This window comes from Zootoca vivipara, chromosome 17 (genome assembly GCF_963506605.1).
Source record: "Zootoca vivipara chromosome 17, rZooViv1.1, whole genome shotgun sequence".
In the NCBI taxonomy this organism is placed as follows: Eukaryota; Metazoa; Chordata; class Lepidosauria; order Squamata; family Lacertidae; genus Zootoca; species Zootoca vivipara.
Window position 1 is genome coordinate 11,271,865 of NC_083292.1, and position 17,374 is coordinate 11,289,238.

The window sequence follows — 17,374 nt, forward strand, 5'->3', positions numbered from 1 at the left end:
CAGAAAAAGGTGGGGAATTTTTAAAAAGTGCCATGTTCAAGCAGAGGCTGGAAAGGAAGTAGTTTTAAAAAACAGCACTGTGGCTTATCTGTCTATCATCTATCTATCTATCTTTCTATCTATCATCTACCTACCTACCTACCTATCATCTATCTCTATATCTATCTATCTATCTATCTATCTATCTATCTATCTATCTATCTATCATCTACCTACCTACCTACCTACCTACCTACCTACCTATCATCTATCTATCTTTATCATCTATCTATCTATCCATCCATCCTCTATCTATCCTCTATCTATCTATCTATCTAATCTATCTATCTATCTATCTATCTTTCCTCTATCTATCTATCATCTACCTACCTACCTATCATCTATCTATCTATCTATCTATCTATCTATCTATCTATCTATCTATCATCTATCTAATCTATCTATCTAATCGATCTATCTCTATCTATCTATCTATCTATCTATCTATCTATCATCTATCTATCATCTATCATCTATCTATCTAATCTATACATATCTATCTATCTATCTATCTATCAATCATCTATCACCTATCATCTATCTATCTATCTGATTCATATACCACCTTTCTGCCATGGCACCTAAGGCGGTTTACAAGTTTAAAACATTGAAACAACTGCGTTGTCTAATATGCAGAGTGACGGAGTCATCTCAGTCCAGCTGGGAGCTGATGATGCATGTCCTCCCTGTTCTGGGCCCCCTCGCTTCTGCTTTCCCTCGGGCCACACAGGTCAGGACAGCCATATGACATCAGGTGATGGGCAGATGGGTATTCCCTCCCCCCAAAAAAACCACCTGGAAGGTTGGAGGTTCTTCACCACTGGACCAGATGAACTCCACGCTCCCTTCCATTGTCATTAAGTTCAGCAGGTGTTAAGACTTCAAAAATTCTATGATAATACAATACTAAATACAATACAATGAAGAATTATCTGGCTCCAATATAGCACAGTCTCGACACCTGTTGAACCTTACGAGAATGTTGCTTTCTAAAATTTATAAACTAATATTAGAATGGCATACAAAAGATGAACAGGTTAAATCGGTTATGATACACTGAGCGAGGGACTTTGGACATAATATACAACTTACAGCATGTGAGAGGTTATGGAACTGGGATTTGAAGTTTACAGCATATTATACTTTGAAAGCATAGCTGCCAAGTTATCCCTTTTTTACAGGGATTTTCCCTTATGCTGAATAGGCTTCCTCGCGAGAAAAGGGAAAACTTGGCAGCTATGTTTGAAAGAAAATTACATTGAAATGATGTACCATTGGTACTTCTAGTAAATTAGCTAAAATATATAAAACAAGGACAAATACATGCTGGAAATGTAAGAAAAAAGAAGGTACCTTCTATCGCTTGTGGTGGACTTGTAAAGTAGTAAAAGAATTTTGGGAAATGATACATAATGAACTGGAAAAAAATGTTTTAAATAACCTTTTCTTTTAAAAAACCCCGAAACTTTCCTTCTAGGAATTCTAGGTACTGTACTGAAATACCAATGGATCAGAAAAGACTATTTATGTATGCCACCACTGCTGCTCGGATGTTACTAGTCCAGAGATGGAAAGAAGACATAGTCCGTACCAGTGAAGAATGGCAAATGAAACTGATGAAGTATGCCAAAATGACTGGAAGAATTAGAAACAAGGAAGACCAAAATTTTAAGAAGGAATGGGGAAAATATGTAATTTACCTTAAAAATCATTGTAAACAATTAAAATTATTAGTAGAATTGGAATGAAACTTGTAGTTCAATGTTGACCGATGGTTGTAATGGAGATTTAACAGATTAGGACAGGCATCCCCAAACTTCAGCCCTCCAGATGTTTTGGACTACAGTTCCCATCTTCCCCGACCACTGGTCCTGTTAGCTAGGGATCATGGGAGTTGTAGGCCAAAACATCTGGAGGGCCGCAGTTTGGGGATGCCTGGATTAGGATTATTAGAGAAGTTGCAGGAGGAAAAAAGTTAACATAAGGACCCACAAAGGGGAGCAAGGAAGTTCAGGGGAATCCTATGGAATTCTCTTTTTATTTTGGTTGTTTGATAATTGCTGGTAAATTTCAAAATTAAGTAAATTTATTTTTATTTTTTAAAAAGAGAATGTTGAAACCCACTTAAAGATTGGTTAGGGTTGTATTTTTTAAAAAAATTGCTGTTAGAATTAAAATCCTGTTCTTGTTTCTCGAAGCAGGAATTCTGCTCCGTTAGTTTTCATTGCGACCGATCTTGTGATTGCAGTCAGAATGCTTTACAATTGACTCTGGCTGCCTTTGACAACTCACTTAATGAGTTTCTGCCTATTACAACTGATTAGATTTCCCCTCCCTTTTTAATTACACAGTTGACTACTTTTAAACATTGTGTTAAAGACTTAAAAGAGCGCTATCTTACTCTTGCTTTCTTATAAATAAGTCCCATTGTGTTCAGTGGGGTTAGCATTACAACCTTAATCGACCTGCTGATGGAAAGAAATGGCCTCACAACAGAAATGACCCAAAATAATTTTGGTATGGAGGACAGCAACACCTTGCCTGACAGTAACATCCCAGAGTCACAGTTCTCTAGTTTACAAGAAATACGTCCTTGTTTCTTTGGCTGCATTCTTCACCAGATCGGACTAGAAATCTCCACTATACTTTGCTATTAGGGGGCTGAAGCTAAAAAAGAAAAGAAAAAAGAAACAATCTTGACCTCACCAAAAAAACATCTATGCCTGAAAAGGTATATTGAACCCTGGGATTCAAGCTCAATGCTATTGAGCCAAATATTCATGCTTAATACTACCATCCTTGGGACCCAGGTGGCGCTGTGGGTTAAACCACTGAGCCTAGGGCTTGCCGATCAGAAGGTCGGCGGTTCGAATCCCTGTGACGGGGTGAGCTTCCGTTGCTCGGTCCCGGCTCCTGCCAACCTAGCAGTTCAAAAGCACGTCAAAATGCAAGTAGATAAATAGGAACTGCTACAGCGGGAAGGTAAACGGCATTTCCATGTGCTGCTCTGGTTTGCCAGAAGCGGCTTTGTCATGCTGGCCACATGACCTGGAAGCTATACGCCGGCTCCCTCGGCCAATAATGCGAGATGAGCGCGCAACCCCAGAGTCGGTAACGACTGGACCTAATGGTCAGGGGTCCCTTTACCTTTACCTTTAATACTACCATCATACAGTTTTATACCAATGCAGGATCCCAGGATGGTATGCAACATTAAAAAACAAACAAAAGCAAAATTAAACTAGTTAAAACTCTACTACTAAGCTATGAGTTCCCTCCCCGCAAAACGCTCACGGATACGCCAAACCTCAGTTCTCGAATGGCTCCTTTTTCGAACGTTTCGGCTCCCGAACACCGAAAACCCGGAAGTAAATGCTCCAGTTTTTTAACGTTTTTCAGAAGCCAAACGTCCAACGCAGCTTCTTGCACTCAAGCAAGCTTGAGTGCAAGAAGCTCTTGCAACCAAACGGAAACTGGAACGGGTTACGTTCGACAACCGAGGTTTGACTGTACTGGGGAGCCATATTTCGTTATGGCTCTACCACGGTGCTAATGTTTCTTCCCCCAAAGTGGGCAGGGGGGGGCATTGTCCTACCTCAACACAATTGTCACAGACGCTGCAATGGGAACAGCGCGGAGGGCGGTAGAAATGGCAGGTGGCGCACCACTTCATCCGTACTTGGATCCCTTTAATCTCCACGTTCTTGTAGAGCGGAGCTCGGAAGTCATCGTCTTTATCCTCGTCTTCGTCTGCTGCTCAAAGGTTTCAACCCCATCCCCAGGAAAGGGGGAGAAAACACATGGTTAGATGGAGGCAGAAGATGGTTAGCGCCAAACCGCTAAAGAGCACAACACAATGTGACATAGAGCAACACAATGGGAATCTGCCTGGTACCAAGTCAGACTATCTAGCTCAGTACGTCCAACACTGCCACTGTTGGGTTTTCCAGAAGAGTAATAATAATAATAATAATAATAATAATAATAATAATATATTATTTATACCCCGCCCATCTGGCCAGGTCTCCCCAGCCACTCTGGGTGGCTTCCAACAGAAGAATAAAACACAACAATCTATTAAACATTAAAAGCCTCCCTGAACAGGGCTGCCTTCAGATGTCTTCTAAAAGTCTGGTAGTTGTTTTCCTCTTTGACATCTGTTGGGAGGGCGTTCCACAGGGCAGGCGCCACCACCGAGAAGGCCCTCTGCCTAGTTCCCTGCAACTTGGCTTCTTGCAACGAGGGAACCGCCAGAAGGCCCTCGGTGCTGGACCTCAGTGTCCGGGCAGAATGATGGAGGTGGAGACGCTCCTTCAGTTCTCTCCTAGCCCCGCCTGGAAATGCCAGGGATTGAAACTTGGACCTTCTGCATGCAAAGCAGCTGCTCTAGCACAGCTCTGGCCCTTCACCACTGTCTAGGCAAGAGGATGCAGTCACTGAACTGTAGCCCCACCAGTGACACACACATACAGTGGTACCTTGGTAGTCCAAAGGCTTGGCTCCCAAACCAATCGGCTCCCAAACGGTGCAAACCTGGAAGTAAGTGTTCTGGTTTGCAAACGTTTTTTGGAAGCCGAACTTCCGACATAGCTTCTGCGGCTTCTGATTGCCTGCAGGAACCTCCTGCAGCCAATCAGAAGCTGTGCCTTGGTTTTCAAACGGTTCCAGGAGTCGAAAGGACTCCCGGAACGGATTAAGTTTGACAACCAAGGTAACCACTGTAGTCTGAACATTGGGAACAGAGGGAATGATACATTAAACCCATGTCTAAACTGTATGGTCACATTCACACCATGTATTTCAAGCACATGGCTTCGCCCAAATAATCCTGGGATCATGTGGTTTGTTAAGGGTGCTTCGGTTGCCAGGATTCTTTGGGGGGGGGGGAAGTCATGTGCTTTAAATCTAAGGTGTGGAAGTGGCCAACTGTAGGTGGGGCTCCTCATGTTCTACTTGCAAATAAATAAATAAAAACCCCAGCACATTAAAAATCAGAATATCAGGGGAGAAGGCTAGGCTAACAGAACCCTTCTTCCTCATATCCCATTTTATATATTCAGTGTTTTCTGCTCTTAAAAATATATATATTCCATGGAGTTCCCACCTGCAGTATAAATTTACTTCCCTCGTCTTGGCATCACTAGGAAATCTCAGCAGAGGTAAGGCACTGAATAAAGCCTAAACCCCAGAGAAACAAACATCAGCAGCAATTGCACGAAAGGTTCCTGAGAAGGAGGGAACAAGCTGCCAGTTTCATGACTTGAAAGGACAGACACTTCAAAAGAAAGAGGCTAAGCTATCCAGACAAGAATCTGCATAGTGTTTACCAGCACATCTCCCATCAAAGGTGATAAAAGCTGACATGTTGCATGAGTTGAAGCCAGACACGCACGCAAACACACACACACACACACACACACACACACACACACACACACACACACCTGACAAGAGCATTCATTGCTGTTCAGAACGGCAATCCATTGCAAATAAACAATGAACGATCCTATTTGGGATACGGGCGACTAACACATCTAAACAACAACAACAACAACAACAACAACAACAACAACAACAACAACAATTCCAATATACTAGAGATGGTGAATCTGTGCCCTTCTAGATGTTATTGAATTACAACTCCCATCCACCCGTCCCTGCTATTTACTAATAGTAAACTCACTCTCTGTTTATAGAACATGACTTGTTTATAGAATTGCACCATCCAGGAGGGAGGTATCAACATGTTCAGAGGAACCCCCAAAGGTTACAGAAGTCCAACAATTTGGGTGGTGGTGGGTGAAACCTAAGTGGAAGCAAACCCACCCCACACAGTTTTAATGTTTGCTGCTGTACTGTTTTTAATATTCGGTTGGAAGCCGCCCAGAGTGGCTGGGGAAACCCAGCCAGATGGGCGGGGTATAAATAATAAATTGTTATTATTATTATATAATGAGGACTGCGCATGCTCAATAGCAACAGAACACAGAGTATCTGTTGCAGGAGGCAAGGGCGGGGGGGGGGGACAAGACTGGTGATCGTAGAGAGGATGCAACTGGGCACAGCTGGCTGGCTAGAACTCTGAACCAGGAGTACTCCACGCTGCAGACTAAGGCTGTATAATCAGATAACTAATTTTCCTATTAGGGGTATTAATAGTGTGTGTGTGTGGGGGGTAAAAGCTGGTTGTGCCATTTTGTAGGGTGCATCTGTTTGTTTGCCTTCATTCCTTCCTGCCCATATTTCCCCCGAGCCACCCGCCCTCATCCTGTCCAGGTTTACCTCGTGGGAAAACCCCAGGGTCCATGAAGGTTGCCATGCTGAAGTTTGCGAGTACAAACAGGAACACGAGCCCATTGTATAGAGGGATGGCTGGAGAGACGGCTCTTGTTAACCAGGGGCACCTGCACACAAAGAGAAAAGCGGGGTTGGAATTATTCTTTGTTTGCCGAACGATTCGCCTTGTCAGTGTCTCCCACCCCAGAGCATCTCAACCGGAATACATTTTAATACAGCATTCCCCAAAGGCAAAAGTAGGAGTTGTTCTTGGCATCTGTCCATCTCGAGAGAGAGTGGAGTTTGAAGTCAAATCGCTGGAGAATCGCAGCGCCTGCTGTGGTTGCAGAGAGTGGTAACTTGCAACTGCTGCCTCATGCATTGTTTTCCTGCAAGCCTGGGCAGCGTGTATGGAGGTCCTGGGTTGCTCAGACGACAAGACCCCCCCCTCCTCAGCCTTGCTGGTGTGGTTCAAAGGATGTGGAAGCGCAACCCATCAGGGGAGGGTATATAAGCTGGGGCGGGGGGGTCTTGCTGTCGCTGCAACTGCTCTGCAAGGCACAGATCTGTGGAGGACAGTGCCTAGAAACATGCGTGTGCATGTGCATTCAGAGCACGTTCAGAGTTGATCTAAGTGCCTCCTCATCAATAAAGACTTAACTATCAAACATGTGCCTTCCTTAGCTGAGGTGTGCCAGGACACCACTGCAAATCCAGTCCATTCATGCTTGGTTGCAACTCCATCATGGGCAGCTGCAGTTTCAACTTTTTCCCCGTGCAACCCTGGCTTGATTTCAAGATGCAAGAATAATCTTGATTCTTCTCCTGCAGTTGTGGCTTGAATTCCATGCTTTTTAAATTTGGCTTCTTTTTCTGACCGCGCGCAAGGGGGCTGAAGAAGGTGCCAAAATAAAAAATGTGCGAGTTCAAACTGCAATTGCAAAGGAAGAATCGGGAGCATGTTTAGAGTGTGCTCCCGGCTCTCCCTTTGTGGCCACTGCTTGAACATTTCCCGTGTCTAATGTCGTTATGATGGAAAGGTGTTCATGATTTGCCCAAAACGACCTGGCAAGTCAACCTTCGACAACTGGTGGCCTACCTCTTTAGACTCTGCAGCTAATGTGAAATTACCCAGTGAAAATTATTAGGCTATTTTTCAATAGGAAATTAGTGCCACCAACTCCATCATGGAAGGAAACCTACAACCATAAACAAATCTGTTCATTTACTAGAGTTGCATATTTGAAGAAGTTCACTGAAGTTTAAAGAAAGGACACTAAATCATCGTAAGCATTCGCCAGAGGTTTTTCGTCTCCACCCTATCACTGTTCCTTCTGTAATTTGTTTTCTGGATTTCATTCTCTTTCCATTTTTTTTTATAGTGTATAAACTGTGCTATGAGGAAAGAAAAGAAACTGCTGCAGGAGTTTTGAGATAAGCAGTTGTGAATGAAATTCCCAGCTTAAATGCAAACGGTAAGATAGGAATACTGTATATTCTCAGGTAAAGCTCTGTCATGTCATTCGGCTGCATGAGGGATGGGGAAACTGCAGCCCTCCAGATGTTGATGGACTAAAGCTCCCATCATTTGTGGCCACTGGCCATACTCCCAACTGATGGAAGTAGGACTCCAGCAACACCTGGAAGGTATGGGTACCCCCATCCCTGCTTTAAAATGCAATCAAGAATAAAGCTTTTTCAAAAAGCCCACTATAGCTGAGCAGCACAGAGCACACTTTGCATGCTGAAGGTATTGAGTTCAATGCTTCACATCTTCAGTTTTATTTATTTACTTATTTGTAAAGGATCTCAGGTACTAGATGTTGTGCAAAAACACTGTTGCTTCCAAACAGTGAAGACATTAACTGGACCACAGGGAGGGAAGATATTTGTCTCTGTATAAGGTGCCTTTTGCCCATCTGGCTGATGGGAATTGTAGCCCAGAACATCTGGAGGGCACCAGGTTGGTGAAGCCTGGTATAAAGTATGTTTTTAAGTCTCTAAACCAGGCATCCCCAAACTGCGGCCCTCCAGATATTTTGGACTACAATTCCCATCATCCCTGACCACTGTTCCTGTTGGCTAGGGATCATGGGAGTTGTAGGCCAAAACATCTGGAGGGCCGCAGTTTGGGGGTGCCTGCTCTAAACCTTCATTTAGGAAGTCCGTGAAGAGCTAGTGTTCTAGATTTGCCCACAAGTCAAATCTAGACATGTGGGGCAATGTTTTTGCCCTATTCACATATAAAGCAGGGGGGGGGGGTGTTGCACTTTTACACAAAATGGTGTGCATGGGGAGGAAAGCAATACCCAACCCTCTCCCCATACCTCACCTGCCCCCTTATAACTTTTAAGCATTTCTCCTCTGGCCTGGTTCTATTACTTCAAAACCAAAAAAGGCACCCTCTGTCCTCTGTCAGCAGCCAAGAGCGGAAGGGTCACTGGGAGGCTACACCTCCTTGCCTCTGGCCGTGAACATCATGGCATGGGGAGGGAGGCCAGCCTGGCGCTATCCATTGAAAAGAGAGCTGCTTCAATTCTTGTTTTCCTCTCCCCTCCTCATTCCCTTTCCCTTTTGTATCGTGCCTGTTTGATTGTGAGTCCAAAGCCAGGCGCTGTCTTATCTCTTGATGTGTGTGCAGCTTAAAAAGAAATTAGGAGCTTTGCGGATGTTTTTGATTTTGAAAATGATAATAATAATAATACTGGCAGTGAGAAAAATGCTTAACAAGCTTCTGTTTTGTTTAAAAAGCAGACTTCTCCACCACCACCACCCCACTTTATATGTGAACAGGATAAACTTTTGGTTAACACATAGGTGATTGCCTTGCACATCTAGTTTGGGCCAAAGCCACTTGGTTGTATGAATCTACCTACCATGCCTGGTAGACCAGCTGTAACACGCTTTGATTAACAAAGGGTTTCCCTGAAATACTTTGGTACAAATTGTTCTTGTGTGATGCAAACTAGATGATGTGATTCCCTTCCTCCCACGCCCACAGAACGGGTAACATTTTAAACAAATCTTAATAATATTATTACAAATTGCACAGAAATGCCAAAAAGAAAAAGTCTCTGAAAGCAGAAACGAAAGGGAGTTTCAATTAAGTTAATTGCAAATCACTAGTCTATGACATCGCCAGTTCCTTGACATTATGCTGAGTAAATGCATTGTTCCAAAAAACAAACAAACAATTCCCAGTCACAAACAAATACTTGCCTTGCCCTTAAATTGCTTTCACGAGCATGGATTATCGCAGTCATTTTATGCAAGATCCTAGCAAGCTAAGCCTTCTGCAACCTCTCCCTCTTGGTTGGATTTCTCCATGAGTTCCAGTTTTTGGCAATAAGCTTATTTGCAGTTATCAACACCCCTGGAAAGATCCTATAGCATCTTTCGGATTATTTTGAGAGACAAAAACAATAGGCTTTCCTAGTACTGTACTTCTTGAATGGTTCTTCCCCTTGAAATCTGAAAGGTTTTAATCCCTTTGAACAGCCACCTATTGTTCCTATTGCTTGCAAGGCTAGATTTGAATTGCCGGAGTATCATTGCTGAGCCATACATCTTTTGAGCAGGTGTGTAGTACCTACTGCCAAACCAAACTGGGCCCCACATTTAACCACCCCATTTACAAGGAAGCAAAATGGTTTTATAAGGTATTTGGTGATTATTATTTTTTAAGGAGAAGTAAAAGTTCAGGGGTGGGAGGTGTACATAAAACAGCCTATGCATCGTTCCTCTTAATGGGCAATGACTGGAACCTGCCATTTTGTCCCCAAAATGCCTTTCTGAGTGTCATGGCGACTTGTTGTGTTGGGAGGGGGCATTCTGGGAGGTGGAGGAGGATGACAGCTACCAACTGCTGACTGCCAAAAGGATTGTTGCTGCTACTGCTGGTGCAAAGACAAAAGACAAACAAAAGTGGGCGATTTCACCTCTGAAATACACCACATTCGGTGCTACAAATGTTCCTAAATTATGCACATGCATGCATACTGCTAGTCTTACAGGTATTTTTACATAGGAACATAAGGCCATTTCTAATGTTCTCTGCCTGCTAGCACAAGCCCCTGCCCCACCTCAAAACGCACACGCACAAAATCTGCAGAAGCAGCAAGAAGTACACACCTGAAATGTTCTAAGTGTTGCAGGGAGATTAAAAGAAAATAAATCCCTGCCTGCAGGCTCACAAAAGGAAAAAGGAATGAGGACTTCAGAGGAAAGTAGGAATTAGAGCAGAGTGTCCTTTCTGGGTGGAACGGAGGGGTGGCAAACTCCCTATAGCTGCTCCTTCTCTGAACTGAATGCAGGTAGGCTATTTATTTATGTATTTATTTATCAATGTGAAAGCATTTATAAAGTGCTTAATATTAAAAAAAAATCTCTGGGGGGTGTACCATATCAAAACAAACAATACGATTAAAATAAAAACACAATGTACAACACAAGCATATTATGCCTGTTTTGGGGTCACTGCCCTACGACACCCCTGCAGGGCAAGGTGCCAAGAGAGGAATTTCCCGAGCTAAGGCATGGGTAGGCAAACTAAGGCCCGGGGGCCAGATCCAGCCCAATCACCTTCTCAATCCGGCCAGCGGACGGTCCGGGAATCAGCGTATTTTTACATGAGTAGAATGTGTGCTTTTATTTAAAATGCATCTCTGGGTTATTTGTGGGCCATAGGAATTGGTTCTCTCGCCCCGCCCCTCAAAATATAGTCCGGCCCCCACAAGGTCTGAGGACAGTGGAACGGCCTCCTGCTGAAAAAGTTTGCTGACTTCCGAGCTAAGGGATCTCACAGGTCCCTCTCTCTACAGGAGCAAGCGGTCTTTTGGGTAACCTGGTCCCAAGCTGTTCAGGACTTTATATGTTAACAACAAGACTTTGAACAAGACCTGGCACCTGATCATCAACCATTGCAGTTCCCTTAGCATACATGTAATATGTGCGCATCCTGATGACCTCAACAAAAGGATCATGGAAGTAAACTTCCTGCAGTTGTTCCTTTACTGGCCAATGGAAAGGGTCGGGTTGGTCTCCCTTGCCCAGGATGTTGTTCGTCCTCTGAACTAGGAGATAGAGGATGTCAACAACTCCTAGATCTCTGGGCTTGCGGCAGAGGTTAGCTCCATAGTCTGAGGTAGGGTAGGCAGACAGTGTTGCATAGCGGTTAGGGTACTGAACTAGGACCTGGAAGACCAAGGTTCAAATCCCAACTCAGAAATGAAGCTCACTGGGCGACCTTGCAGTCTAACCTACCTCACAGGGTTATTGTGAGGATAAAAAATAGGGAAGAAGTGAAAACGATTATTCCACTTCTAGGTCCTTGATGAAAAGATGAGATATAAACACAAAAACAAATAAACTAACATGGGCACACAATAAACCCTCCTTCCAGGCACCAAATTGGATTTTTCTTTCCTCCCCCACCTGGAAGTTTTCTAGCAACTGTATTTACTAAATGCAGTCCCATGTTCTGTTTATTTTAGTCTGTGGCTTCGGCACCCTTCAGCACAGTGTTTCTCTCCTCTCTCTCTCTCTCTCTCTCTCTCTCTCTCTCTCTCTCTCTCTCTCTCTCTCTCTCTCTCCAACCTCCTTTCCTCCAGGAAATGTCACAAGTGACTGCCTGTTAAAACCTGATTTCTCCCACTCATTTGGCAGAGCAAACTTCAAAAGGCTGGCTGGCTGTACAGAGAAAGGAAGCTTTGTTTTGGTTAACATGCTTCCTCAACCAACTAGGAATTTTGATGTGGAGACAGGAGCATTCGGACATTATTTTTCAACCTGTACCCTCCTTCGAAGAGCTTTCTCAGTTCACTCTGGAGGGATAACTTTAGTGGGAGAGCAAATCTTATCAATTGCTTGTATTGTTCCACTCAGCCGCCGCCAACTCAGTGCCCACCAGATGTTTTGGGCTGCATCTCCCATCAGCCCCAGCCAGCAAGTCCTGACCATAGCTGCCAAGTCTCCCGTATTCCCCGGGAAACCCCCGTTTTTCCAGCTGTTCCCAGCCGAAAAAAACGGATTTTTTTTTGTTTTCCCCCGGTTTGTTCTGGTGTGACGGCCATTTTGGAACTGGCCAGAGCAGCATCAAAAGTTGCTTCTGAGCATGCTCCGCCCAGTTCCAAAATGGCGGCAGCACTACTTCCGGTCTGCTACTTCCGGTCCAATCCCTTATTTTTCCGTCAGGAACTTGGCAGGTATGGTCCTGACATCCAGCTTGGCTTTGGGGAGGCCCCACCAGGCACCTCAACCCACAAGCCTAATTGCAACTACAGTGAATGGCCTTGGAGAAGCCAGAGGTTAACTGCCAGGAGAGCATAGCAAGGGATTTCAAGGTGGGTTTCTTATCTGCATAGCTGCAGCTCACCTGGCATGACTGCCGCCTCAAGCCTCCCAAACTCCCACAGAAGCTATTTCATTCTTCACACTGCTGCACCGGCAATGCTAATTCCTTATAAACACAAACACACACACACACACACACACACACACACACACACACACACACACACACACACCACAATGAAGCAAAGGCTGGCTGGCCAAAAACAGCAGGGCATTCAGCTATGCTTAATTCTGGTAACCAACAAAGATATAAGAAATGGTAGTTAAATCAAAGCAAGATTAGAGGAAATTAAGAGAAGGGAAGCGATGCATGAATAGTGGGGAGTCATAGAATCATAGGGTTGGAAAAGACCACAAGGGCCATCCAGTCCAACCCCCTGCCAAGCAGGAAACACCATCAAAGCATTCTTGACATATGCCTGTCAAGCCTCTGCTTAAATTCGGAGAAATGTTGAAGGGTATGTATGTTTGTATGTCTACATCCTAATGATGGTAATGATTGGTCCCTTCCAAATGAACCCTGTGGTTTTGAGTTCTAACACTACCACCAACTTTACATGGGAAATCTCCATGCACCCATCCTTTAGATTCAACATTTGCAAAGTGGGCTAACAAATTTTGAATCTAAAGGATGGGTGCATGGAGATTTCCCACGTAAAGTTGCGGTTGCGTTGGGAGATCAATCTAATTAATACAAAGCATAACACACTCGGGAGTGTTGCTTGTATCCTTAATTCCTTTTGAAATTCCTGTTTTACATAAACCCATTACCATATTTAGATATGATTTAGGGAGGACTGGCCTAGAAAATGACGGGAGGAAAGTGTTGAGAGTCAATTAAACAAGATTTGGCAAACAATAGGGAAGCCATTTATTTATATTCTTTCTCTTTCTACCACATTTTGAAGGGTGTTTGTGTTGTGTTAGAAACTGAAATTTCACCCTTACATTTAATGAAATGAATGCTAACATTTGTGCTTCTCAGGAAACACATTGGGGACTTTGTCTCTGTAAGCTGAACCAATCTGGCTTTGAAACAGGAAATCATATCTAGCATTTGGGCTCTGTTGGTAAAAAGAAATAATTTAAAAAAAAAAACAACCCACAGCCTGTCTCAGCTTTTTGCTTTGAATGAAAACTGCCCTATAGGAAATGAAAATTGGGTAGTGAGGTGCACCAACACCCAGCAGCCTCATGACTTTTGCTGATCCCTACCCAGTCCTCTGGGACGCAGGTGGCGCGGTGGGTTAAACCACAGAGCCTAGGGCTTGCCGATCAGAAGGTCGGCGGTTCGAATCCCCGTGATGGGGTGAGCTCCCGTTGCTTGGTCCCAGCTCCTGCCAACCTAGCAGTTCGAAAGCACGTCAAAATGCAAGTAGATAAATAGGAACCGCTACAGCGGGAAGGTAAACGGTGTTTCCGTGTGCTGCTCTGGTTTGCCAGAAGCGGCTTTGTCATGCTGGCCACATGACCTGGAAGCTGTATGCCGGCTCCCTCGGCCAATAATATGAGATGAGCGCCACAACCCCAGAGTCGGTCACGACTGGCAGGGTGGATAAAAATCAATGATTTAAAAATAAATAAATCAAAAAATCGGATTTGTTTTATTAAAATCGATTTTTTTGATTTAAATTGGATTTTTTTTAAAATAAAATGCTTTTTGAGGAAAATATATTACCATCCAAAGGTTATTCCATCATGAAATAAAGATTAGTTTTTTTAATTATGTAGAATAAGGTTGTATATGTTGAATTTTTTGGGTAAATAAATTCCATTAATCCATTCACAACGTCATGCTCTTCCAGAGGTTTTTGTAAGATTATTGGGCAGTTTCTCTGCCTACAAGATATTATCACAGATGCTTGGTTTACTTTTGCAGTTCTCAAAACTGAATTTGACTCAACAGAGATCACATGCCTCTTCTTCACAGCAAAAATGTTATAACATGAACAGAGTTGAGAAAAAGACCTTAATCCTATTGTTCTACAAACCTATGAATACAGAATCAACCCCTTCAGTGCTACGTTTCAAGAAGTTCAGTGAATAGAATAGAAACAATATTTTTCTGATTGTTTGGAGTGGACAGTATTTAAGTTTTTCATGTGTAGGCTGGGCTGACAGTCTAAGTTTCTTAAAATATATATATTTTGTTTTTGTTTAGCCAAATTAGTGAACAAACATGGATGTTTGTTTAAGCAAATAACATATGCTGTAATGTTATTGTTTCAGTTGAATAAATCTATTTAAGTTGTTATTAATAAGGTAATGATTATTTTTCTCCTTCCTAAGTACAACAGTAAAGTTGTCCAAATATGAATGATTAACCTATTAAACTGGGGATAAAAAACTAATATGAAAAGTTGTTATTCTAAACATCTTCATCTACTTGCATATTAAAGTTATACCAGCAAGAATTAGTCTTTATGTAGAAAACTATGATTTAAATCAAGCCTTACTGACTAGTGATTTAAATCATGATTTAAATCGTGATTTAAATCAGTTTGATTTAAATCAAATCCACCCTGACGACTGGACCTAATGGTCAGGGGTCCCTTAACCTTTACCCAGTCCTCACCCCACTTGGCAAAAAACAAAAAGGTTTATAACCTTCTGGTGCTTTGAGTGGCACCAGGTAACCAGATCCCATTTTAATTTTGCACAGTGACCTGCCCTCCCCCGTGGGTGGGGTTGGGGGTAGGGTTGCCACCTTTGGTCAGGCAAAACACAGGACAGGTCAGGCTAAATAAAGGACAGGTTGGGGGTGGGGACTGGGGGGCGCACACACTCCCGTGACAACAAAACCTCCCCCTGATGGTTTCTGCTTCCACACAGCAGCAGAAAAAAGCCTGTTTTCGGGCCACCACCCTATAATACAGTGGTACTTTGGTTTACGACAGGGGTAGGCAACCTAAGGCCCATGGGCCGGATGTTAAGTTGTGGGTGAGCAGCAGACAACACAGCAATTCTCCAAACAGCTCTTTATTTGAGTCAGAACAGACAGAACTGAACTCAACTGAATTGAAGTGCTGAGCCAGCCTGCTTTTAGAGGCTGGCTCAAACAGTGTAACAAAACAAAATACAGTAGTACCTCGGGTTACGAACACGATCCGTTCCGGACCGCGGTTCGTAACCCGAAAAGATCGCAAACCGAGCGCCGCTTCTGCGCATGCGTGATTTTCGCGATTTTCACGCTTCTGCGCATGCACAAAGCGTGTGCGCCGCTTCTGCGCATGCACGGGACGCATGCGCGCAGAAAACACTTCCGGGTTTGCGGAGTTCGTAACCCGAAGTGTTCACAACCCGAGCGGGTCGTAAACCGAGGTACGACTGTAAAAAAATTCCTTCAGTAGCACCTTAAAGACCAACAAAGTTTTTATTTTGGTATGAGCTTTCGTGTGCATGCACACTTCAACAGATGTAATTTCGTGCATGCACACGAAAGCTCATACCAAAATAAAAACTTAGTTGGTCTTTAAGGTGCTACAGTACTGAAGGAATTTTTTTATTTTGTTTCGACTCAGACCAACACGGCTACCTACCTGTAACTAGTGTAACCAAACATCATTCAAAATTCCGTCCTAAAGTTCCCTCCTAAAACAACTGCCTCGGACCTGAGGGAGAACTATATACAGTATAGTGACTTCAATACATAACACCGGATGCAGCCTAATCGCCTTCTCTATCCGGCCCACGGACGGTCCGGGAATCAGTGTGTTTTTACATGAGTAAAATGTGTCCTTTCATTTAAAATGCATCTCTGGGTTCTTTGTGAGGCATAGGAATTTGTTCTTTTTTCTCTGTTCAAAACATAGTCCAGCCACCACATGATCTGAGGGACGGTGGACCGGCCCACGGCTGAAAAAGGTTGCTGACCCCTGGTTTATGAACTTAATCCGTTCTGGAAGTCCGTTCTTAAACCAAAGCGTTCTTAAACCAAGGCGTGCTTTCCCATAGCAGCGGGGGACTCAATTTACAAATGGAACACTCTCAACAAGAAGCGAAACATGTTCTTATTCCAAGGCAAAGTTCACAAACCAAAACACCTACTTCTGGGTTTGCAACGTTCTTAATCCAAGATGTTCATAAACTAAGCTGTTCTTAAACCAAGGTACCACTTTATTCTATACGGTGGTGTTGGATTAGAGGGTAATCAGATGTAGGGTGTGTGTGTGTGTGTGTGTGTGTGTGTGTGTGCACATGTGCAATTCACCATCCAGCTATAGATAAATGCACAGAGCCTGGTTCGGCAGGGAGTCTATGCGTAATACAACTGCCTACGACCTTCTCACTGTTTCCTTTTAAATGGCCGATTCAATGCCCTGAAGGCTGAAAGCATTTTCTATAAAGGTAGGTTGAAAGCAAAGGCAATGTCAGTTCATTGTTAACGCTGATTCGACAGTGTGTAGGCCGAATTAGACTATATCAAAGTAAAAATATAAGTCACACCCATTAGCAGAAAACTTGCTGAATGCAGTTATCTGTTACTAAAGGTTGTTGTTGTAATTGTTCGTTGTTATTTTTAAAGAGCAGGTGAGGTGGAGCAAAGTACCTTTCAGGAAAAGGCAGCTAGATGCCCCATCCCCTGAGGTTCAACTCTAACCAATTTAACCCTGTTTAATTATTCAAATCAGCTGGGCTGAATAGAAATTCGCTGCAGTTTAATAAGATACGATGGGTTTCGGTGGAGACCTGGACCCTTTCCAAATAC

At 43.4% G+C, this 17,374-nt stretch overlaps 1 protein-coding gene across 3 annotated transcripts in view; it reads right to left on the reverse strand.

Moving 5' to 3' along the window:
* ZDHHC8 (zinc finger DHHC-type palmitoyltransferase 8) overlaps positions 1–17,374 on the reverse strand; it is a 135,319-nt gene that overhangs the window by 27,011 nt on the left and 90,934 nt on the right. For all 3 annotated transcript variants that reach the window (XM_035099128.2, XM_035099127.2, XM_035099125.2), the window contains exons 2-3: positions 6,322–6,443; positions 3,635–3,792 (exon numbers count right to left, since the gene is read on the reverse strand). In XM_035099128.2, the coding sequence (XP_034955019.2) occupies positions 3,635–3,792; positions 6,322–6,358 (195 nt within the window). In that variant the 5' untranslated portion in view covers positions 6,359–6,443. The remainder of the gene's footprint in view (positions 1–3,634; positions 3,793–6,321; positions 6,444–17,374) is intronic.